Source organism: Alligator mississippiensis, chromosome 2, assembly GCF_030867095.1.
Source record: "Alligator mississippiensis isolate rAllMis1 chromosome 2, rAllMis1, whole genome shotgun sequence".
Lineage (NCBI taxonomy): Eukaryota > Metazoa > Chordata > Crocodylia > Alligatoridae > Alligator > Alligator mississippiensis.
This window is the reverse complement of record NC_081825.1, coordinates 132,712,786-132,736,286: the sequence shown is the minus strand read 5'-3', so window position 1 is coordinate 132,736,286 and position 23,501 is coordinate 132,712,786. Positions and strand designations below refer to the sequence as shown.

Here is a 23,501-nt window from a genome sequence, read left to right as displayed (position 1 = left end):
TGACTACACAGTCCGGTGGGTGGCGAATTGGCTGGAGGGTCGCACCCAGAGTCGTGGTGGATGGGTCGGTTTCGACCTGGAAGGGTGTGGGCAGTGGGGTCCCGCAGGGCTCAGTCCTTGTACCGATACTCTTTAATGTCTTCATCAGCAACTTGGACGAGGGAGTCAAATGTACTCTGTCCAAGTTTGCAGATGACACAAAGCTATGGGGAGAAGTGGACACACCGGAGGGCAGGGAACAGCTGCAGGCAGACCTGGACAGGTTGGACAAGTGGGCAGAAAACAACAGAATACAGTTCAACAAGGAGAAATGCAAAGTGCTGCACCTAGGGAGGAAAAATGTCCAGTACACCTACAGCCTAGGAAATGATCTGCTGGGTGGCACAGAGGTGGAAAGGGATCTTGGAGTCCTAGTGGGCTCCAAGATGAACATGAGTCGGCAGTGTGACGAAGCCATCAAAAAAGCCAATGGCACTTTATCGTGCATCAGCAGATGCATAACGAATAGGTCCAAGGAGGTGATGCTTCCCCTCTATCAGGCGCTGGTCAGACCGCAGTTGGAGTACTGCGTGCAATTCTGGGCGCTGCAATTCAAGAGGGATGCAGATAACCTGGAGAGGGTCCAGAGAAGGGCCACTCGTATGGTTAAGGGCCTGCAGACCAAGCCCTATGAGGAGAGACTAGAGAAACTGGACCTTTTCAGCCTCTGCAAGAGAAGGTTGAGAGGCGACCTTGTGACTGCCTATAAGTTCATCACGGGGGCACAGAAGGGAATTGGTGAGTATTTATTCACCAAGGCGCCCCCGGGGGTTACAAGAAATAATGGCCACAAGCTAGCAGAGAGCAGATTTAGATTGGACAGAATTAGATTAGGAAGAACTTCACAGTTCGAGTGGCCAAGGTCTGGAACGGGCTCCCAAGGGAGGTGGTGCTCTCCCCTACCCTGGGGGTTTTCAAGAGGAGGTTAGATGAGTATCTAGCTGGGGTCATCTAGACCCAGCACTCTTTCCTGCTTATGCAGGGGGTCGGACTTGATGATCTATTGAGGTCCCTTCCGACCCTAACATCTATGAATAAGCAGTTCTTTACACCCCATGGTTTTAAAAGCAATCTTCTGAGTTTTGAACTCTTCAGAAGCTCCATATCAAATATGCATTACCTGGGATGATATGTGTTTCAAGGTCATCTGGACAATCTAGCTAATACCAAACTCACCTAACCAGTATGCCTTGCCATAAGCAAAGTATTAAACCCAGGTCTGATTAGAAATGGCTGCCAATTTCTTGTCATTTAAGGATATGACTTTTACTGTACCCCAGTCACTAGCTCAGTGTCAGCCTGTTTGAAAGAGGCTTTTCTCTCTGCCACAGTTGGAGCTAGGAGAGATGTCTGGGCTGGGAAGAGAGTTGCTGATGACATGGCATGCTTCACGATGATGTGAATAGCTTGGATCTGCAGACCCTTCCGATCTCATCCAGAGCCCAGAGTCATAGTGATCTTTTTCAGCACTGGGATCATGGGGGAGGGGGAGAAGAGGATTATACTGAGCTATGGGGACAGAGGGGGAACAGAGTGTAACCTGATGGGGTAGCAGCTGCTACTGCTGTGGCTACTCCTGGAGAAGTGAAGGCTCTGGCTGGTGCAGCTGAGAAACAGGCAGTGACACAGGCTCCCTAGGGCCCCTCTTCTTGCCTTGTTTTTTCTTCCTTCCCCACCAAGGGCACAGGGATGCACCTTCCATGGAAAAGTCTTCATGGAGGTGGGCACCATTCTACCCTCCTACCCTCAAATACATTCCTGGGTGCAGGGTCTGCACCTGCCCAGCTCCTAGGACTAAGCAGCGCAGAGCTGCACCTGCTGTGGCAAAGACTTCTGGGGGAGGGGCCATTGGTGCCCCCTCTAAGCTGGCATCCTAAATAGATGGTAGAGGAAGCAATGCCCTAAAAGGCCTTCAGGTTGGAAGGGTCCTCATTCACATGGCACATTGAGGGGAACTTGAACAGAACTCACCAAATCTTCTTCTTTGGCCCAAGTATCATCTTTCTCAGTGGTTCTCAACCTTTTCAAAGCACCCCTTGTTAGATCCAAGGCACCCATCAGAAAATTCCAGTTCTTAGTTTTCACTTATTTTTTGACTACAGAAAAATAATAAAGCCTTTACCTGGTGGGAAGAACTCAGACAAACAACATCCAGGCAGAGTGGTTTTATTAATCATATGTAATTGGCTTGTTGGTCTAGAGATATGATTCTCACTTTGGGTGTGAGAGGTCCCAGGTTCAAATCCTGGATGAGCCCAACTTTTCAATTGGCTTATGGAACTCACCCAGAGAGTGGTAGTGGACTGGTTGGTTTTGACCTGGAGAAACGTAGGTAGTGAAGTCCCACAAGACTCTGTCCTGGTGCTGGTACTGTTCAATATCTTCATCAGTGACTTGGATGAGGGAATAGAAAGCACTCTGTCCAAGTTTGCAGAAAACACCAAACTATGTGGGGAGGCATGCAAACTAGATGACAGGCTGGGGAAATGGGGGGAACAGAATAGGACATAGTTTAACAAAGATAAGTGCTATGTGTTGCACCCAGGGAGGAAGAATCATCAACACTGCTATAGCCTGGGAGATACCATACTGAGGAGAGGGATCTTGGAGTTGTAGTCAACTCCAAAATGAACACGAGTCACCAGCGTGATGAAGTAATAAGTAAAGCTAACCTTTGTTGAATCCTGCCCCTTGGGGCATTGTAGTGTCCCCTATACCTCCTGGTTTATGTCTGTTATGTTCCAAGTACTGTTCTCTCATTAAAAGGTATATGGTTCAGTCCCCATTCGTGATCTGACTCTGCTCTATAGGAGCAGGAGTGTCCCTACACATCCACAGCGCTTGTGCTGCTCTGATCCCTTCAATTGGAGAGGGGGTACCTCTTGGAGTACCACCCGGGTTACACATGTTTGTACACCTAACAGTGCTGGCACCCCACAGCACCCTTGACAGGATTTCAAGGTACATTGGAGTGCTGCAGCACCCTGGTTGAGAATCACTGAGCTATCTAGAAATCAACCTCCAGTTAGGATCCGTACCCTCCTACAACTGCAAAGTCTATTAATTTCTTTACACTTTAATTTTTTACATAAATAAATAAGTATTCTTTAGACACTGTCAGCATCATTCCCATAATGAAGTCAAGTGCATGTGTACCATGGGAAATGAATGTGAGGCACAAAGATCATTTAAGTATTTATTACAATATTTCCCAAACTTTTGATACCTGGAGCACACTTTTTTTCTGGATTAAAGTTGGTGGCACACTTCACTCTCATGTCCAAAAAGAGATAGATAGATAGATAGATAGATAGATAGATAGATAGATAGATAGATAGATAGATATCAGCACTGGTATGATTTCCTCTGGTGGGGAAATGGAATATGCTACCTGTTTTGAAAAATGGGTCTATCTATCTATCTATCTATCTATCTATCTATCTATCTATCTATCTATCTATCTTCATAAAAATAAAAAACTGGCTCACCAGTGGGAGCCAGCTGTCCTCACTGCTTGGAAGGGAAGGTGCTGGCTGGCAGGGTGTAATGAAAGGCAGCAGACAAGTTGACTGATGGCTTCTCACCCCTCCTTTCACACTATGACCTCTCCAGGGTTCAGTAATGGGGCTCCACCAAGGGCAGCCAGCATTCAAGACAGTGGCTGCCTCCTCATCCCTCCTTCCCGTTTGGGCCTCTCCACTGATCAGCGCTAAGGGGCAGGGCTGCCACAAAATGACCATAGAATTAGAACTTTATGCCATGATCGAACCATGAAAAGTCCCCCCATGATTTAGGTAGATCCACTACTGAAAACCCACACCATGCCCATGCCTGTGTAACAGGTACAAGGATCTACCGGATGTAGGCTTTAGAGCATTATATGGCCGTATGGTCCTGGTGTATGCTACATTGTTTTACTGACAGGAATTTGTTTGCATCTACATAGAAAGTGCTGGTAAGGCAATAAAATTTCATATAACAAGGGGTTAGGGTCACAAGCCAAGGGGCCACAGGGAGGGAACATGTCAAAGGTAAAGAAACATTAGTACTTGGTAACAAAGAGTGCCTGTAGATGTGCTGTGAGGCTGCTTCGATGTGCTGTAATTACAGTGTGTCAGAGTAGACTCAATTAATCAAGTCTGCTGTGGCGTGGTAATTACCACACTAAAGCCAGCCTCCGCATTTCGTGTATCAGCATCCCTGCACGTCAAAATGGTGTTGGGAGTGCTTTAACTAAAGTGCATCAAACGAGCTTTAGTTCAAGCACCACCACCACCATTTTGAAACGTTAGGATTTCATAGATTTCATAGACATTCAGGCTGGAAGGGACCTCGGAAGATTATCGAGTCCAGCCCCCCGCCCGAAGGGCAGGAAGTCAGCAGGGGTCATAGGATCCCAGCAAAATAAACATCCAATTTTCTCTTGAAGGCGTTCAAAGTACGTGCTTGAATCACCTCCAGTGGCAGTCTATTCCAGACCTTGGGGGCTTGGACAGTAAAGGATGCTGATACATAAGACACTGTGGCGCTTTAATTAGAGCAGCTCTCAGAGCTGCTCTAATTAAAGCACCCCCCCAAAACCGCAAAGCATATGTAAAAGTGCCCATATACGCAGCACCCGAATTTCCCCTGGGTTAAATTTTCAGAGGTGTCCCCAAGTGAGGCTTTAGTCCCTAGAGGGCTCAAACAGCAGCCTGCAGCGGCCCCCAAGTCTGAGTCCAGCTGCTTCAGCCCACTGTCCTGGCTGACCCAGCCCGTGAGATCTCCAGCTCCACTGTGCGCTCCTCTGCATACGGCTGCCCAAGTGCCATGAGCACACTGCTCTCTTCCCCTTGCTCCTGCCACAAGCTTCCTCTTCCTTTTTCCTTTTCTCCCCAGCCCTTGGGGGTTTCTGAGAGTTGCAGTCCAAATTAATAGTCAGCACAGCTCTGCAGACTGTCCCCCGGTTCCTTCTGCTGTTACACACATGACATTCACATTAGTTTCTTCACAACCCCCACCACCCACCCACTCCAAGTTTAAATTTCATCTCCTTCCTGACCCCATGTAGCCTGATCAAATTTTGGTACCATGAGGTATGTGCATGTATAGTGGTGTCCCTTCCAGAACCTTCTGCAAGAAAGGACCTTTTCACCTGTTGACCCACCTAGGAAAAGTAAGAGCGTGCAGCGTAGAAGGGGCAGAAAATCCTGAGATGAATGCAAGCAGCCAATATCTTGTTGAGCAAGTGCTTGACTTCATCTCGCTGGGGGTTTAGTGACGTCCTTCAGTGAAACTTAGGTCTCTTCCCAGTAATGACAACAGGCTTCTGTACCCAGCCTTTTTGTGGAAGCCTCTTTATTTGCTTTCCAACTGCTAGTATAGGACAATCCTGGGGATATGTCTACATAGCAAAAGGAAGGTCTGGTTGTAGCATGTACTAGCTGGCACAAGTAACGGCAGGGGAGATGCCATGGCACTGGCACAGTAGCAACCAGAGTACAAGCCTTCCAGTGATTCTGGCTGTAGCAGGTATTAAAGTCTGTGTTGCTGTGTTACTGCTGTTGTTCTTACCCCTACTGATCAGATTAAGATAGTACATGTACAGTCGGATCTTCATTTTACAGTGTAGACACACCCTGCAGTAACAACTGTAAAGAAGGACCAAGTGGGTGATTGGCAGAATAAACAGTAGGGGTGAGGAGGTCAGCCACATGTGCCCCAGTGATGGCTACCTCATCACTAGGGATCCTGGTTTTCTCTGATTTAAGAAAAAATCCCCAATTTTCCATTAAAAAAATATAACCCCAAATCCATATTTTTCTGTGATTTAACTGAAACACCCCCCCAACATACACACTATATACCTCCCCCCACCACACACATATAGATAGATAGATAGATAGATAGATAGATAGATAGATAGATAGATAGATATAGTGATGTTTCATTTTAATCATGGAAAAATGTGGATTTGGGGTTACTTTTATAACTGAAAATTGGGGATTTTTTTTTTAAACAGAGAAAACCAGGATCCCTGTTCATCACCATACCCAAAGCCTAGGTCCATGCCCAAAGTGAGGCTGGCCAGGATACAGTCCAGCAATCAACAAGGGGTGAGGTAAAATAAGGTGTATTTGTATGGCAGCTAACTAGAGTATGAGCCTACTCATACTCCTACTCCTACTTAGGATATTCTAAAAGAATCCCAGACTCTTCAAAGAAATTCCCATTTCCCCGAGTCACAACATATTGCTGCCTACCACTGGGATGGAGACATTTCCTACAGTCTGACCTTTGGTTTTTCAAGGAAGGAGGAGGAAAAAGAAAAATTGGTGTCACAGAAAGTCCCATGTAGCTCTGGTTTGGTTTAGCATCCTGACACAGAGACTCCAGGTATATCAGACCTCTGTTGGGAACCACAGGGTGGTCCCAGCCATCTTCCCCTCATAGTCTGCATTGAACCTCTCATTCTGGGCCACAGTAAAGTGATTCTTCCAGTCACCAGCAATCCCTAAAATGAGACAGAGACAATAAAAGAAACAGAAGGAAACACGTGAAGCAAAGAATCTTTTGGTAGAGAAAACTGTAATAAAGCACAGCCTTGCTGACTGAGGAAGCACTTGGCTCAGCCCTCAGTGACACTCTTCCATGAAAAGCCAACAGATTTACACATGTGTGGCTGAGAGGGAAATTTAGCTTTAGGGCTAATGAGTGTACCATACACAGCAGGGCCAGAACTGTAGTTCATTACATGGAGTACTAATTAGATACAGTACAGGCCCAACTCTATGTGGTATTGATTGCCACCCACTCCTACTAGCTGCAATACAAGGGTGCAAGTCCCATTCTCCCTTTTAAAGTGTCTAAGGGCGCATCTACACATCACCCTATGGCAACGTTGTTACTGCTCCGTGCTATAGTGCTTCCTTTTAGAAGTACTAAAGCACAGTGCAGTAGCCGCCTGTACTGCACTGTGTGTGCAGCACACAGTTAGTTTTAGCTGCTACTTCACCGTAGCAGTGCACTAAAATGAGGGAGTGCACCGCTATAGCGAAGTAGCTGCTGGTCATGTGTAGACTTACATGATTGCTATGTCGCCATAGCACATTGTACGGCAATGTAACTTGTTGCTACAGTGATGTAGGGTGATGTGTAGATACACAGGTGTCATTTGTGGGGCTTTCGGTATCCCAAGTCACTAAGCATGATTCAGTTGCAGCCCACAGCAGCCCCAGCAACACTAAGATAGGTATGTTCTTTAGACCTCTACCTCCACCTGAGCTCCGCTGGAATTTCACTCCGTTCTTCAGCACTCAGAAAGGCCCATAAGTCTCCAATTCCTTAGACACAGAAAAACCAGACCTAGTAACTGATAAATAATAGCTTATGTGGTCATAGCAAACAGCCTAATGGCATAGACTCCTGTCCTTGAAGTAAGAGACTAGGGTTCTAGGCTTATGTTAGCCACTGGGAGGTTGTACTTGTATTTCTCTCTTCCCAAGAAAGTGCTCTTGACTACTGGGCTGCTCTGTTCTTTCTAACCTCCTATTAAAGCTAGACCACTGAGTGGAAAGGTATGCAAGAATCCTAGAACTAGAAGGAGAGAAAACAAGGTATTCTTACTTGGAAGTTGAGTGTGATGGGTACTCCTCTGGGAAGTAGGAGGCCTAGTTTCAGCTCCCTAGTCTCTATGCTATTGGTACACTTTATCAAATAATTATTTAATGGTGGGGGAGAAATAAAGACCCACCTTTCAAGGCAGTGAAGAAAAGAAAACCAGATGGGAAAACAACTTCTAATGCTAACTAAAGAGAAAAATGATGTGTGCTCATGCTCACACATATGCTCACCTTTGCGCATGAAAGGGGAATATCCTTGTTCAACCAGGAAACCAGGAGCCATCTTATAATTGGTGATGGGATTCTCCTTCATCATATCAAATGACATGTGATACAGAATCCTATCCAGAACCTCCTCCGTCAGGTCCTTCCCCAGGAACTGCATCACCTTCCAAATTTCATGCTTTGGGTCCTACAGAAAGAGAGGCAGTGCTTCATACAGATGGGTGTGGTTGGACTCAGTTGATCACCCAGTCAGGTGAACAGTGGGAACATCTACACAAGATGTTTTACCATGCAGTTGCCTAACTGACTGTGCAGTAAAGCATCACTGTCTAAATGTACCAACACTTACTTCTCAGTCAGTTAGTCAACTGTGGAGTTAATTTGCTACCTGTACATGCAGGTAGCAAATTAACCACATGGTTGTGATGGTGTGGATGCGGCTGACTGGGAGCAAATTTGCTCTTGGGCAGGCCAGGCAGGAAGGGATGGGAGAACAACCCCCTCCCCTAGGAGCTGCCTGATTCCAAAGAGGTCTCTGAGCACAGATCCCAGGCTGGGAGAATGCCCCCTGCCTCAGCAGCCAGCAGCTCCTAGCCCCAGCTCTGCTATTGAAGGGGGGGCCGGGAGATTTCTCCAAGCTCCCTGGGAGTGCGCACAGTGGTGGGGAGCCAGCCTTCCACTGCACTCACCAGATGAGCTGCCCACAGCTCTGTCTTGCTCCACGCCTGGGCTCAGTGGCTGCACATGGCCCCAGGCCGCATGCCTCAGCCCTGCCCAACTCCCTCCTTCACCATGGGGAGCTCCTGTCTGCAAGGGGAAACCCACATTTTCCTGCATTTTTTTCCTTTAATGGAGAAATTCTGAGTTTTTCTCCTTAAAAAGAGAAAATCCAGGTTTTTCTTCTTAAAATGAGAATATCCAGTTTTTACCGCGTTTTCCCATAGCAAACAGAAAACCCAGATCCCTGCTGAAAATGGACTTGAATATACCCACAGACAGGTTTTCCCAGGATAGCGGGCAGACTGCTCTTCAGAAGGGTCTTGTTGTGCACTCACCTCTTTCATGGCCTCATAGAACAAGTAGAGAATGGGGTGGTCCTGCCTCTTCTCCCACCATCCTTTCACATGGTCGTACCAGAACACACAAGCAACTGGATTTGGAGAAAGAGATATGCAGATACCATCAGAGGAAGTGTATTGGATAATGAGGGGACACATGCTACACTGGTGTAAATCTGTTCAAGTTCATGGTGACCACATATATCTGAAACCAAATGGAAATTTGTACACAAACACCCAGTGCTGTTTATTACTACATATTGGGCCAAGTTCTTTGTTTTGCTGGTTCCAGTGTCAGGTTGAAATCTGTATCTATTCATTCATGACTGGAACAGAAACTAGATAGTAACCAAAAATTGCATAGATACAATTTAGGGTCAGATTACTAACTGGTGTAAACTGAGGTAGCTGCATTGAGGTTAAGTGGCAAGGTCCACAGATGCTGTATATCAATATGACTCTTATCAAAGTCCCTGGGTTAAATACTGAGCTGGTGTAAACAGGAATCCCTCCTGGTAGTCAATAGGCCAGAATGCCAAGTGATACTAATCAGGAAAATTGCACTGAAATCAAATGGGCCAGATTCTGAGCTGGTATAAATCAACATAGCTCCCATCATGTTACCAGATTTGCCTATCAGTTTTGGGTGTGATCATTTATTAGGGGTACATTTCTAGGGTCTTTGTAATTTTATTAATGTGCTGCTTGTTGTCGGGACCCAGGGCAGCCGGCCAGCAGCTCTCCCTGACTCCCACCGGGGCAGATAAGGGTCCGGGGCCTTAGAAGGCTGTCAGGCGGGTACTTGTGATGCTTGGAGTGGAATTAATTAGGCGGACGCTTATCGGTTGCAAAGCAAGATTATTTACTCATGCCGTCAAGGTGGTGAATAGCAGAGGTCAGAGATACTTGGTTAGTTACAGCTTAAGGTTCGTAGGTCATAGGTCAGTCTGCATAAGAGTTTGTCGGTCGGGCAGATAAATGGAGAAAAAAGTCGGGCCGGCAGGTCGTTGATTTACGTCTGATTAGGTCGAGACAGGGGAGACTGACAAGTGATCAATTTGTCAGTTATTCTCATGCATACGTTCAGAGGTTTTTCAGGTGTGTGCGTGGAGGTCTCCCACTTCACGGAAGTGAAGACGGATTTTATTTGTGTAATAGCCAATTGCTTTTCGCCACGTCATAAATTTAATTAGAATCGCCAATTACCTAGCAGTCTTTGCTAGGGTGTTATCACAGGGTTATTCCTTGTTTTCTTTGACCAATTATAATGATTTATGTACAGCACAGAAGGCTAAGTTCTATTTCATGTTAGTGTCGCAGTTATAAATTTCTTTTTGACATGCGCAGCAAAAAAAGCGGTTACTATCATTATTGTTAACCCTTAGTTAACCTAGTGCAGAAAAAAACTGTTTTGAATGGTTTTACTTGTTTGTGACATGGGCACTACTTAACTTGGTTGTGACACTTGTGTTACTTGTGTTTCTATATGAAGCTGTATCTCTCCCTTCTGCAAGTCCTCACCCCCAATGGAGCTATCTTGCAGGACTCAGTTTCAATGGGGCTGGGTTCCTCCAGCCACCAAATCAATCCAATACATACACACACGCACAGATTAATGTGATGTGCCTGACCCGGCCGGGTTGATCAGCATGTATAGGCTGACACCCTCATATGCCAGGAATCAGTTCATTAAGGTAACTATAAAATGCAGTCAGACACAAGCACACAGGTGAACAGAATACCTCTGAATCAGGCTGGGTGTCCAGCTGACACCCTTATGGGCCAGCATTCAGTTCATTAGGGCATGTCTGAGGCAAACTGGGTCAATCAGCCTATACGAGCTGATCCCCTTATGTGTTTTAAACTCAGCATGTCCCAATCTTTTGCCCTAACTGTCCTAGCAGTGGTAGCCTCTTGATGAGCGGACCCCACAGTATTTTTGGGCTTCACGGGGATCTTTGGCTTAGGTGAAAGAAGTGTTGCTGCAGAGCAAGTAGGGAAGGGGAAGGAGAGAAGGAAAAATACACCCAGTTATCACCAGTTTGACTATAAAAGTTAGTTATTGCTAAGTGTATGAAATTTACAACCTACACCCTTGAAATTTATAATGGCACTAGTAGTAATAGACATGCAAGAAAAAACAAACAAAAACAGTTACAATATTACCCTGGTTTAATTGAGTATTTGGGGAAACCTAACTCAAGCTTAACTAATAAAATTTAGGTTCAGAAAGCTATGCCAGAGAGAAAAAGAAAAAGAGAGAGAGAAAGAGAAAGAGGGAAAAAGACAAAGAGAGAGTGAGAGCTGGGATCTCACCATTCCAAGGCATTCGGGTGATTTGTTGACAAGCAAAGTTCCTAGCACGATCCTTGAAGGTTAAACAGGCAACCGAAAGAGACGATCTGTTTCTCCCAGCTTCTCAAGAACAGCAGCAGATGGTGTTAGAGAGATTTTTCTCTCTTGAAGCACTCTGCTTACTGCTTTACAGCTTTCTTATACCCTCCAGCCTCTTCAAAGCATTCTTTTAGTTGTGTAAATCAAGAGGGTTCCAAGCCATAATTGACAGGAAAAATCCTGTTACATAAACAGTTTCAATTTGTCCTTTTTCAGTGACAAGGGGTTATCTGGTTTGGAACATCTTAAGAAACTGATTAACAACCAGGAAAAACATAAAATGTTAAGGAGTAACCAGACACCTAGGAACCAGTTTGAAATTATTATGAATATAGAAGATATACTGCAAGGGATACTACATTGTTTCTCAGATGGCCTAGCTATGCTTGCGCTGTGAAGTCAGCATCAGTGTTTTGTATTTTACCTGTTGTGAATAAGCCTCAGCTTAGCATAACATTCAGATCTTACTGTAGTCTTTTAACATACTTAAGGGGATTACTTGGAGTGTTTATAAACTTTGTGGGGAGGACTTCCACCAGTCATCCCGGGAAAAGTATGACAGCATTTGTGGTTAGGGCTCCAAAGGGCTGGATGCTGTGATGAACCCTTAACCATTGTTCAAATGTCGCCCATACCCCCCCCCCCCCCCGGACTCGGTCTCTTGCCTCAGCATTCCCTAACGCGGAAACCAAGTTTTAGTCAGTCAAATTTAAATAGGCCTCCCATACTGGGACCAGGGAATATACGGCCTGAGATGCCTATTAAACTTTTCTTCTGCTTAGTTCTGGTTAGATGAGGTGTGTGTGGGGGTGGGGGAAAATAGAAAAAGTCCTTTGTAAGTCCAGCAAGCTGGGTGCCAGGGCTCCCTCAGGAACACAGAGCTGACAGGTAACAATCAAGTCAGGCCAGCCAAGGGCTGAGACTTGGCCCTTAGGTTTTACTCATAGAACATCTGAGCCAGTGGATTCCCTGATGTGCAGATTCTTATGTAGGGGAATCTTATTGTGAAGAGGAGCAGTGATTGGATGAAAACTACTAAAATCGCTAGTCTGAAAGGATGTCCTGAATTTCCGAAGACATACAGAATATATTTAAAGGACCCAGCACAAATATTCCTAGCAAAAGGCAGAAGTCAGTGTAAGACAATGCATGTGTGAATACACATACATGCGAAACTGCTCCAACATGCTGTAATTACAGCGTGTCAGAGCAGTCTCATAGATTTAATAGATTTCATAGACATTAGGGCTGGAAGGGACCTCAGAAGATCATTGAGTCCAGCCCCCTGCCCAAGGGGCAGGAAGTCAGCTGGGGTCAAAGGATCCCAGCAAGATAAACATCCAAATGTCTCTTAAAGGAGTCCAGGGTAGGTGCTTGCACCACCTCTGGTGGCAGTCTGTTCCAGGCCTTGGGGGCTCGGACAGTAAAGAAGATCTTTCTTATGTCTAGCCTGAAATGGTGTTGGAGGAGTTTGTGACCATTTGACCTTGTTGTCCCTTGGGGCGCTCTGGTGAACAGGCTTTCCCCTAGATCCTGATGTACACCCCTTATATACTTATAGGCAGCCACCAGGTCCCCCCGAGCCTGTGCTTTTCCAGGCAGAAGAGTCCCATGGCTCTCAGCCTCTCATCATGAGGCCTGTTCTCCTGCCCTCTGATCATGCGCATGGCAAATTAATCGAGCAGATTAATCAAGTCTGCTGGAGCGTGGTAATGACCGCACTCCAGTAATTATAACCTACGTGTGTGTACTTGGTGATGGAAAGTCCTAGGGAACAAACACTTGCTCAGTTTGGTTGGGAAACCCCACTGAAGGCAATGGCATGGTGCAGGGAACCCCAGTGGTCCCCCATCATGCTGTTCTTGAGAAGGCAATATCACTGCATCTGGTTACCTTGCAGCCATTCTCCCAGAAGGACTTGGGTAGGAGGTGGACTGGCAAGTGTGTCTTCAATCTGCGAGGATATGGCATCTTGGCCAGTTGCTCTGTACCTGTAAAGCAGATTTCCAAAGAGATAACTCCTGATGGAGGCAAGGGACTAAAGATAATATTCTCCAGGGTACCTCAACAACCTAAGTGTCTAAGACCTATGAAGAAAGTCCATTTTTCCTCTCTTGGGCTGCAAGCCATCTGTACCAAATATGTGAGGCTTTGTGTATAGTCACATAACAGTAGTGTCCATTTTACCTGCTGGCATCTTTCCAGGGGTAGCAAATTCCAGCATGGGTACTCTGATGATAATTTCATTGCCTGCATTTTTCACAATCACCATCATTCAGGATCATGTCCACAATTTTACTCATCCATGTGGTAGCAAAGAAGCAAAGAGCAAAGAGCAAGTGGAAAACCTCAGACAAATATCAGACTCACCTATCCAGGAACACTCAAGGAAGACCCAAGCCCACAGGTTTCCCAGCCAAGCCGACAGAAATCACACTGCTTGACACCTTTGGTATGGTCTTGTGTATCTGTCTTCCTCTCTCACACTAGCTTGAGGTTAGACAAAGATGGAATCTCCGTAATTTGCTACAACACATGATCTTTTGCCATCTTTCACAAATAAAGATTCTGCAGGCAAGCTTTCACCTCCTAGCAACCCCTGAGACTGACTGAGGAGAATTCAGTCCTCCAGATCCCATCTGCATCTCTGCTTAATCATAGTGGATCAACACAAATGAGCATAATGAGAGCTGAGCATGATGTCTTGCCAAAAGGCCTACCCTTACAACCTAGAAGGTGCTAAAATGGCTATCAGACCTGAATCTCCACCACAGCAAGATGCAGTGACAATATAGAGGCCCCCATGATGACCCAATAAAGTCCTGAGTCTCATTTTATCCTTGGTGTGGGGGAAATACCCATCACTTTCCCTTGGTGGGGAGCACTTAGGTTATTCATGTTTGAGAACCAATAGGCTGCAAAGTGGTCAGTTAAGGAAGGAATAAATCCCAATCCAGATGGGTACAGGCTCCAAGTGAATGGGGTGGGTTCCAAGGATTGCCTCATGGTGCTACATCACATTGGAGAGGCTCTTTTTGCACATTAACACTAGCAACAGCCATGAATCAGTGGAGATGGTTTTCCCTGTGAGAGTGAGAAAATGGTGGGCTTTAAAGGCAGACCCATCAACATTTCCACCACCAGGTTTCACATGGTGCTTTGGCCCCTAATCGTTAACATCACAGTAACTCACCAGACTTGGGATGTGTAGCTATCACTATGTCCTCTGACCTGCTCTGGAAATTATCAATCCTTTCCCAGTTGAAGGAAAATGTGCAGACCATTGGGATGGCATGGACTACTGGCCAATCCTGCCAAGTGTAATTTTCTTCAGCTGACTTCCTATAGGGGGAAAGAGTTCAACAGAATATAATCAGAAAGAGAAAGAGCAGGGAGAGCAGTTGGCTGAGAAGATGGTTCATCTATCCCCTGGGTGCATCTACATAAAGTGTTTACTGTGGAGCTGACTAATTAGCTCTGCAGTAAACTTTGTACCATGTACATGTGTGCCACTATTAGGGTGCAGGAGACAAATAAACTCTGCAGCTGGGTAGGACTTGTAAGTACAAGTCCTATTCTGCTGCAAAGTTTTTTCATGTGCAGCAGCACATGCGTAGACACCAACCCAGCTGGTGGGGGCATGAGGTTGCTCTTCCCCCTATAGGATGTCAGATGAAGAAAAGTACATTCAGCAGGGCTGGCTAGCCCCTCACTGAAGCACCCTCATGCCCCAGGCAACCCCTCTGCAGCACAATGAGCCCAGCTGGAGAAGCCCTGGGCTGGCAGGCTGACCCTCCAGACCCTGTGCCAGCCAGGTCTGCTGCAACCAGGCTCAATGTGCTGCGCTCTGGGCAGGAGCAATAAACTGTGAAGCAATAAGCTCCATGTAAATGGCACATGTAGACACACCCAGTGTTTCCAAGCACAGAGAGGAGCACAGTAGGGCTCTTCTTTTATTGCAGTCACTGGCCCACCCCTGCTGTCACTGGTTAAGTGTGTGTGTCCTTGACTGGGCCTGCATTTAAAGCAGAGGCAGAGACAGCAATGACAGTTCTATACCATACCATATTTTATAACTCCAGTTAATAGACCATAACACTTTACGAAAGAGACCATAGTTCAGCTTTCTTACCCTCTCACCTCTTTGATACAGCACAGGAATTGTTTGTACAGGCTTTTTCAGACCTCTTGCGACAAAAGCAAACAGTCTTTTTCCTTTTAGGCAATTGAATCTCGACACTTGCTTCATAGTTTCATAGTAGCTAAGGTCAGGAGAGACCTGAACAGATCATCTAGCTTGACCCGCTGCCACAGGCAGGAATGAATGCTGGGGTCACAAGACACCAGACAGGTGATCATCCAACCTCCTCTTGAATTTGCCCAAGGTAGGGATGAGGACCACTTCCCTGGGAAGTTGGCTCCAGATTTTGGCCATCCTAACTAAAATATTGCCTCCTGATCTCTAACGTAAACCTATTCTCCATCAGCTTATTACCATTGTTCCTTGTCACCCCAGGTGGTGCTGGGGAGAAAAGGGCTCTTCCTATTTGCTGATGATCTCCCCTGATGAGTTTGTAGGCAGCCACCAGGTCCCCCCTCAGCCTCCTCTTGCCAAGGCTGAACAGGTTCAGGTCTCTCAGTCTCTCCTCGTTAGGCCTGCCCTGCTGCCCTCTCACCAAGTGGGCGGCCCTCCTCTGAGCCCTCTCAAGGCAGGCCACATCCGTTTTAAAGTGCAGCACCCAGTACTGGACGTAGTACTCCAATTGCAGCCTGACCAATGTCGCATAGAGGGGGAGTATCACCTCTCTAGACCAGCTAGAGATCCATCTTTGGATGCATGACAAGGTATGGCTGGCTTTGCTGGCTGCGGTCTGGCATTGGTGGCTCATGTTCATCTTGGAGGCAATAATGACTCCAAGATCCCTTTCCACCTCTGTGCTTTCAAGAGGGGAACTCCCCAGCCTGTATGTATGCTGTGGATTCTTTCTCCCAAGGTGCAGCACCCTGCATTTGTCTGCACTGAACCCCATCGTATTCTCATCTGCCCACTTTTCTAGTCTGTCTAAACCTAGTTGCAGCCTCTCTTTCTCCCTTCAAGTGTGCCCACCTCGCCCCACATCTTAGTGTCATCAGCAAACTTGGACAATGTGCTTTCAACCCCCTCGTCCAAGTCACTGATGAATATGTTAAACAGTGCGGGCCCGAGGACTGAGCCCTGGGGTACCCCACTGCTCACATCTCGCCAGGTTGAGTACAACCCGTCCACCACTACTCTCTGGGTGCGCCCCATCAGCCAAGTTTATACCCATACAACTGTGCAGGCATCAATGCCGCAGTCGCTTAATTTATTGATGAGAATGGGGTGAGAGACAGTGTCAAAGGCCTTCTTAAAGTCTAGAAACACTATATCCACCGCGACACCATCATCCAAGGATTTAGTTACCTGGTCATAAAAGGCAATCAGGTTGGTTAGGCAGGACCTGCCTTTGATGAACCCATGCTGGTTGCCTCTGAGCATGATCTCCCCTGCTGGCCCCCCACAGATGTGCTCCTTGATGATTTTCTCCAAGATCTTCCCAAGGACCGAGATGAGACTTATAGGCCTATAGTTACTTGGGTTCGTAAGCCTCACCTCGGTCCTCGGGAAGATTTTGGAGAAAATCATCAAGGAGAGGAGCATGTCGGAGAGGGGCATGTGAACCAATGATTGTAAGAGGCTGGGCTCATTGAGTGTGCTTCTCGGGTAGGGGTCAAGTGTAAATGATCAAAGGATCAAAACCATACGGAGTTTATACACATGCTCTGGGGGGAGGAGGGGCAGGGGGCCTTTAATTAGAACTTTAGTCAAATGAGCTTTAGTTAAAGCGCCCCCACTGCCATTCTTCAGTGCAGGGAAACTGATACATTTAACACTGGACTCTGCTGGAGCATGGTAATTACCACCCTCCAGCAGACTTGATTAATCAAGTCTGTTCCAGTGTGTTGTCAGAGCAGTCTCGATGCACTTATATGGCACCCATAATAACTGAGAGGGCAGAGGGCCATGTCATATAGGCATAAGACTGGGATCCAAGAGACATGGATTCTGTTTTTCATTGTACCTCAGACTCATTCTTTGACCTTGGAAAAGGTCACTATGCATAGTAAACAAATTTCACTTGATGAACCCATGGCACTTACCCAACCGCATAAGTATCATTTTTTACATTTGTGCACAGCTTAAACACTGCATAGTGAGCCCTCATGCACTTGAGCCTGATAACCCAGGAAGCAGGAGGGTGAGGTTCTAGGTCCCTCTTACCCAAAGAGGGTTTGAACATCCATGATGTTTTTCTAGCACAAAGCTGTAACCAGCAGGCCACAGGTTCAACATAACTCAGTACCTGTTTTAGCCCTCCCCTTGAAACTGAACACTGAACTTTGCATATAGTAGTTGCAGCAGGGCACTAAGATGTGCTTGCTCCTTTAAGGGCAGAAGCAGCCTAACCAGGGAGTCCTGCAGGCTAGGCAGGACACCACAGCTGCAGGTTGCAGGAGCAACATCCTAATGGGGTAATTAGCCAGCACTTGCAGGCAGCCAGATGACCGGAAGGAGGCAGGGCCCTGGGAACATATAAGCTCAGGGCTGGGGGGCAGCAGGGCTCACACTGTTTAGGAGACTGCCAGGGGAAGGAGCCCCTGCCTTAGACTGCTACCCAGAGATGTTTGGTCGCCTGCACTGTGGCCTACAAGTACAGTAAAGGCTCCAGGACCCTACAAGGTATCCAGGACTAGGGAATGTGTTGTTCTAGGGTGGAAGCTTGCCTTCTTAAAGAGTCAGAGCACGGTCTCCATTGTTATTGTTGTGTTATAGCCCCAGGGCTTATGTGCGTGTTCTTGTTTGTACCAGTAGTTTGGGATGAGGCAATAAGGGGAGGTGGAGACCTCATTAATGCCCAGTAGAAGGCCCTGGTGCCAGAGGGGTGCAGACTGGGGTCAGAGAGCCTGGAGTCAGAAGGGCATAGCAGATATAGGGGCTGGAAGGCCCGGCTTCAGAGCAGCATGACAGACTGGAGCCAGAGAGCCCGGCACCAGAGAAACGCAGGAGACAGGAACATGAGAGGACAAATGTAGAGGCAGAGTTTGGCTTGGGAAAGGGCTAAGTGAGTCAACTGTTTGTATAGCATCCAAGAGGCCTGGGGTGTGGTATAGGGGAGGTTTAGAGCCACACAGGTAGCCCATAAGGCTAAAGGTGTCCCATGAGGCACCATCTTGGAGAGGGGCCCAGTGAAAGGTCTGAAGGCCAGTGCAGTCTAGGATTTAGTGTGACTGGGGGTTGTGTAAAGACTCATAGTCAGCCTCCCTATTTATAATTTTACCTACAAGGTGTGGCAGGAGAGATAAGAAGGTGCCCTTGGGGCAGAGCTGACATGGTCATGGGGCACCAGGGAACATCGCGGCCATCCCTGGGATACCCGCCTGCTATAGTAGTCACTGGATTAAATGGAGCAAGAGGTCTGCACCACTGGGAGCAAAGGTCCAGGGCAGACCCCAGGATTTCCATTTTTTTTCTTAGACCATCTGCCATCACACTAAGCCAGGCAATTTAAAGCTTATTTGTGTCTTCCTAGCTACACATAGCTTCCTCTTCTAGCTGCCCAAGAAGGTGGCTTCAAAAGGAGTACCAGATAATGCCTAGCCTTCAGCCTAGTGGTTGGAGCAGTGTCCCAGGTTGTCAGAGAAATGCAGGTTCAAATCCCCTTTTATTGAGGTGGGCAGCAGGGCCTGTATCTCCTGATTGTGGGTCCTAGTGCCTCAGCTATTGGGACTAGACTATGGGAGAGCTCACTTATCTTAGGCTTTTGCCAGGTACAGTTCATGACTTACACTTGCCCAGGGCATGTGCATATACCTGCTGTGCCAGAGCACAGCCTTATCTGCACGCTCAGATACCATATGGAAGCTTATTCATCCACATGGCACATACACAGACTGTGCATAAGCACCAAACAGTCATTATGTGGCTGGGCTACTATCATTTAAGTACTTAAAATGAAAGAGGATTCTGCCCTAAAGCTCTGTCTCAGTTCAATTCTCAGTAAAATGAGAATAATCACACACCTGATTTACCTGTTGACACTCATAATCTCTTTGGGGCTCTATGTAACTGCAGATTGTAGTTTCTTTGTACAGGACTCAGCTCACCAATTTGGGGCCTTGAATTTGGTTAAGGTCTTGAGAGTCTACCAGAGGGAAAAATAACACTAATAAGTTACTATAAGCATCCTCCTTAAGGGACCCCTCTGCTTTGCACAAGCTGCTTCTTGGCAATTTAATCAGGTGAAAATGTAAGAGAATACCTTTTTCTAGGCTCATTACTTCCATACAACTGGGCACACTCTATAGCTTCAACCCAAGAGCAGAATCACTTCAGTTAGTGGGGTGAATTCTTTCACCCTAGACATGCAAGCCTTGGAGTGTAAGACGGCACTTTGTGTTTTTGAATATCTTATTCCCTGCATTTTGTGAACTCTTTAGTTCAAAACTGCATGTAATGCATAAAAGAGAGTAGCCAAATAGCCAGTACAACTCTGTTACCTGCACGCAGTCAGGACCACTGGTTTATATGCCTACACCCAGCACTAGTCAAAAATAAAATGCCTCGCCCAGTTGACATGATGAACTGTGCAGCAAGGTTGTCACAAACATGAGCAGAATGAACACGCAGCCAGTGGCATTACAAACTTTAAGTTTTTAACTTTTAGTTAAAATTAACAACAATAAACATTGTTCCTGAACATTTGTATGTATGTTTAGGGGGGTTAGGTCCTACTCAGCCTAAGATCAGCAGCCCGTGAAACAAACCCTCTTGAATCATCAGCAGTGTATCTTCACATCTGCTTACTGTAAATCCTGTGAATCCCCATAGGAAGGAAAATGAAAGTGGAAAATGTAATTTTGTCTATGCAGCCTTAATTTCCTTTGAAAAGAGAAAATAAAGAATACTTTAGCTTCTGCTCAGATATGATCACAGTCTAGAAGTTTTTGAGCAAACAGCATGTAGAGAAAGCCAACAAAAAAGAAAGAGAGGCTAGAAATCATTTCAAGTCTTAGGCTCACATATAAATTGTCATATTTGTATAATCCTGGCCCCTTTCCAAAGACCTCGGCTTGGAGTCTTCACCCGTGACACTTCTATACACTAAGAATAAATCAAGATCTGAGGCAAAATCCCTGTCATCACAAGCCCATCTTACGACACATGGTATCTACTTCCCCTGTACATCCATCTCCCCTTCCCCACTCTTAAGAGGGGGGAACTCTACAGCCCGTGATTTGCAAACTTTCTACACCAAAATATTCAATATAAAAAATGCCTGGTGACAACAGACAGCCAACTTATAATAGAAATAATGCAAAAAGTCAAAGCCTCCCCTTTACCTTTCTCCCATGGCACTGCACTCTTGCTGTCTGTGCAAATTAGCATGATTTCCACAGGACACAAAGGGTGGGATTGATACGGGTGCCTCCAGACAGCAAGTTCATTAACAACTCTCTGGAGCTGAGCCAAGGAAACTGAAGTCCCCCGTCCCCCCCACCTTATGGAAGTTGTGTGGTCAAGAGGGAGGAGTCTGGGATGCAGCAATGCTAGGCTGAGGGCTGGCAGGGGACAAATTCAGCTTCCTGTGATGCTCTAACGTGAGGCTAGATGGGGAAAAATATGAGGCAGATTCACTTGTGTTTCCAGGACTGTTCCATGTCATGGGCTGAGGACTTTATATGTTCTCTCCGGGAATTTAGTGGTGCTACTGCAGGTCAAGATACAAAAAGAGTTGGGATGTCACCTGTCTAGTTCTTCTGGTTCTTGTGAAATGCATTAGTGGGAAACCACATGAGACATTCCTGTTTCCTACCACCTTACAAAAAGGTTTCAAAAGATTTACAAAAGGTTGTTGTGAAATCCTGGAAGTAGCCTTTCAGGATGTCAGCGTGTGGATGTGCACCCTCCTTTTCCACTTTTTGGCCAAGATTTTCAAATGTTCTCAGCAGCCAGCAGGTCCCATTGAGAATGATGTAAATCTGGCCTTCAGAATCCTAGGCTGGGGTTTTCAAAAGGACCTATGGAGTGGGAGCTGATGCTTGACCCTCCACTGACTGCTTGAAAGAGTTGGACGCCTCACTCCATTAGTTAACCACCAGTAAGCAATTTTGTTCCATTTGCTTCTAATCTCTTCTGTTATTGTTCTTGTTCACAAATTCCTAATACATTCGGGCCCTGATCCATTCCAACTCCCTCATGCACATGGGACTGAAAAAAGCCTGTGATATTAAGCTGAGTCAACAGTAACAGGAATTGCACACCAAGGGACGTTACCTTGTGTTGTGAGTGCTTCATCCTGGGTCATGCCACCTTTCTAAATTTGGAAAGGCTAGAATTTATCCTCTACACCTTTTTTTCTGTCTTTGTAGGCTTGTGGAATAGCCAACCATAAAATTTATTTAATATCTGACATGAAAAAGGAAGTAAAAACCATAGCAATTATCCTCTATTTAAATGATACGATAATTAAACTGAAGGGAGAGGCTATATCACTGCAGAAAAAAGATAGAATCACTTATGCCTCTTCTTCTCCCCTTTTTCCTTCTGTACACTTCACCTATCCTTTGACCTTTTTAGTACTTTTCTGTCTTCTTTTTCAAGAGTTTCACAAGCACACCCTAAAACTTATTCTACACAATAAGAACTCATGCACCCTATACAGTTTAGCTGTGAGATAAACCCTGTTTCAGTGCTTTACTACCCTTAGTCAGAAAGCTTTCCTAGTACCTAACATAAACTTCTCTTTCTGGAACTAAAGGCCATTGCTCCTTGTTCTGTTATCTCCCACCACACTAGTTCCATCTTCTTTGTAACCACTCTTCAGGTATTTGAAGGCTGTTATTAAATCCCCCAAAACATGTTACATTTACCTCCTACAAGTGAAATGGGCTTCATAATTTAAAGAAAAAAAAGCCATATATAATCCATTGCTAGGTTGCAAAAAATGTTTAATAATTTGATCAACATTATGATAAATCTCTTTTTGCAAACAGGTCTCTTTGACTTATTTGATTAACCCATCCTTGGCCTTCTTTTTCTAAGTTCAGCTTATGCAATAAACCAAAATATGCTTAAAGTCAAAGGCATTTAACTAGATAAAATTGAATAGCTTCAATTGAATAGCTAGCAGATGTATTTGTTCCACAGAAAATATGAAAATAACTGGAAGATGGGAATAACCAATGTATAATAAAGTAGAATCTACTAAATTTCCGTTGGAAGCGGCACACAAGTGTGTGTATACTACTTTTGGGAATCCACAAGGGCTGCTAATGCAAATTGTCTTGCTGTCTTTTTGAATGCAAAGAAGGCAGATCTTTAAGATCTTGTCCTTCACTGTGATGTAGTCCTTCTTAGGAGCTGAGCATTTCACCTGTGAAACCAGCCCCCTTCCTACATGTCTCAGCTCATAATGTTTACACAAGCACAAGCAAACAACACATTACTTGGGGCCAAAAACATTACATGAGGTTATACTCCCCCTCTCTTCCTCCCCCTGCCATACTTCCTTTCTCTCCTCCCGCATCAGTGCACATGATCATACTAGGATCCAGCTGAATCAAGAATCTTCTTCAGAGAGGTGTGTAGAAAGCATCCCGTGAAGGACAAAAAGGGAAAAATCATGGGTGTATTAAAGACAATGTGATTTTTATCCAAACTCTGACTTGATTGGACTTCACCCTTTGTTTCTCCTGTACCATGAACCTGGATTTTCTCTCCTTTACATTGGTCACTTTAGTGAATCTGCCAGGAAAATGCATGGATTACTGGCTTTTAGGGATCATATTACTACACATTGCACTGGCCTTATTTGCAAAATTTACTACTGGCCCATCACTATGTAAATTGCTTGTTAAGGGTCAATTTTTGGATGTCGCTTTAAAAAAAAGAAAGCAAAACAGGAGAACTTAAATCCCCTAGAAACCTGAGGTTCACCTTTGATTTTCTATATAGACAGGGTCCTACCTACATCATGAAGAGATGGAGGGATTTTCTAGGGCCGCTCATGCACAGATACATTTCAAGATCTTTTGGTGACTCCCCACCTTGTTGCTGATTGGCCAAGGGGCCAATCAGTCATCTTCAGACTGCAGTGTTGCTGAA

At 45.7% G+C, this 23,501-nt stretch overlaps 1 protein-coding gene across 2 annotated transcripts; it reads right to left on the bottom strand.

The window, feature by feature from the left end:
* Positions 1-2,227: 2,227 nt before the first annotated feature.
* On the bottom strand, positions 2,228-11,915 carry LOC102569329 (sulfotransferase 1C3). 2 transcript variants are annotated; one of them, XM_059722174.1, is made up of 5 exons: positions 11,240-11,915; positions 8,921-9,015; positions 7,872-8,052; positions 7,292-7,361; positions 6,465-6,532 (listed from the first exon to the last, which is right to left on the bottom strand). In XM_059722174.1, the coding sequence occupies exons 1-5, from the start codon at positions 11,250-11,252 to the stop codon at positions 6,520-6,522; spliced, it is 372 nt and encodes a 123-aa protein (XP_059578157.1). In that variant the 5' UTR covers positions 11,253-11,915; the 3' UTR covers positions 6,465-6,519. The 2 variants fall into 2 exon arrangements, with proteins under 2 accessions (XP_059578156.1, XP_059578157.1); XM_059722173.1 differs by lacking the exon at positions 7,292-7,361 and having other exon boundaries at positions 2,228-6,532.
* Positions 11,916-23,501: the final 11,586 nt, after the last annotated feature.

Excerpts from the sequence above, each read along its gene's own strand:
- LOC102569329 (XM_059722173.1), bottom strand. Across the intron at positions 8,053-8,920 it reads TCTATGAGGCCATGAAAGAG|GACCCAAAGCATGAAATTTG; the intron begins GTGAGTGCACAA and ends CTCTTTCTGTAG. Across the intron at positions 6,533-7,871 it reads TTCCCCTTTCATGCGCAAAG|GGATTGCTGGTGACTGGAAG; the intron begins GTGAGCATATGT and ends GTCTCATTTTAG.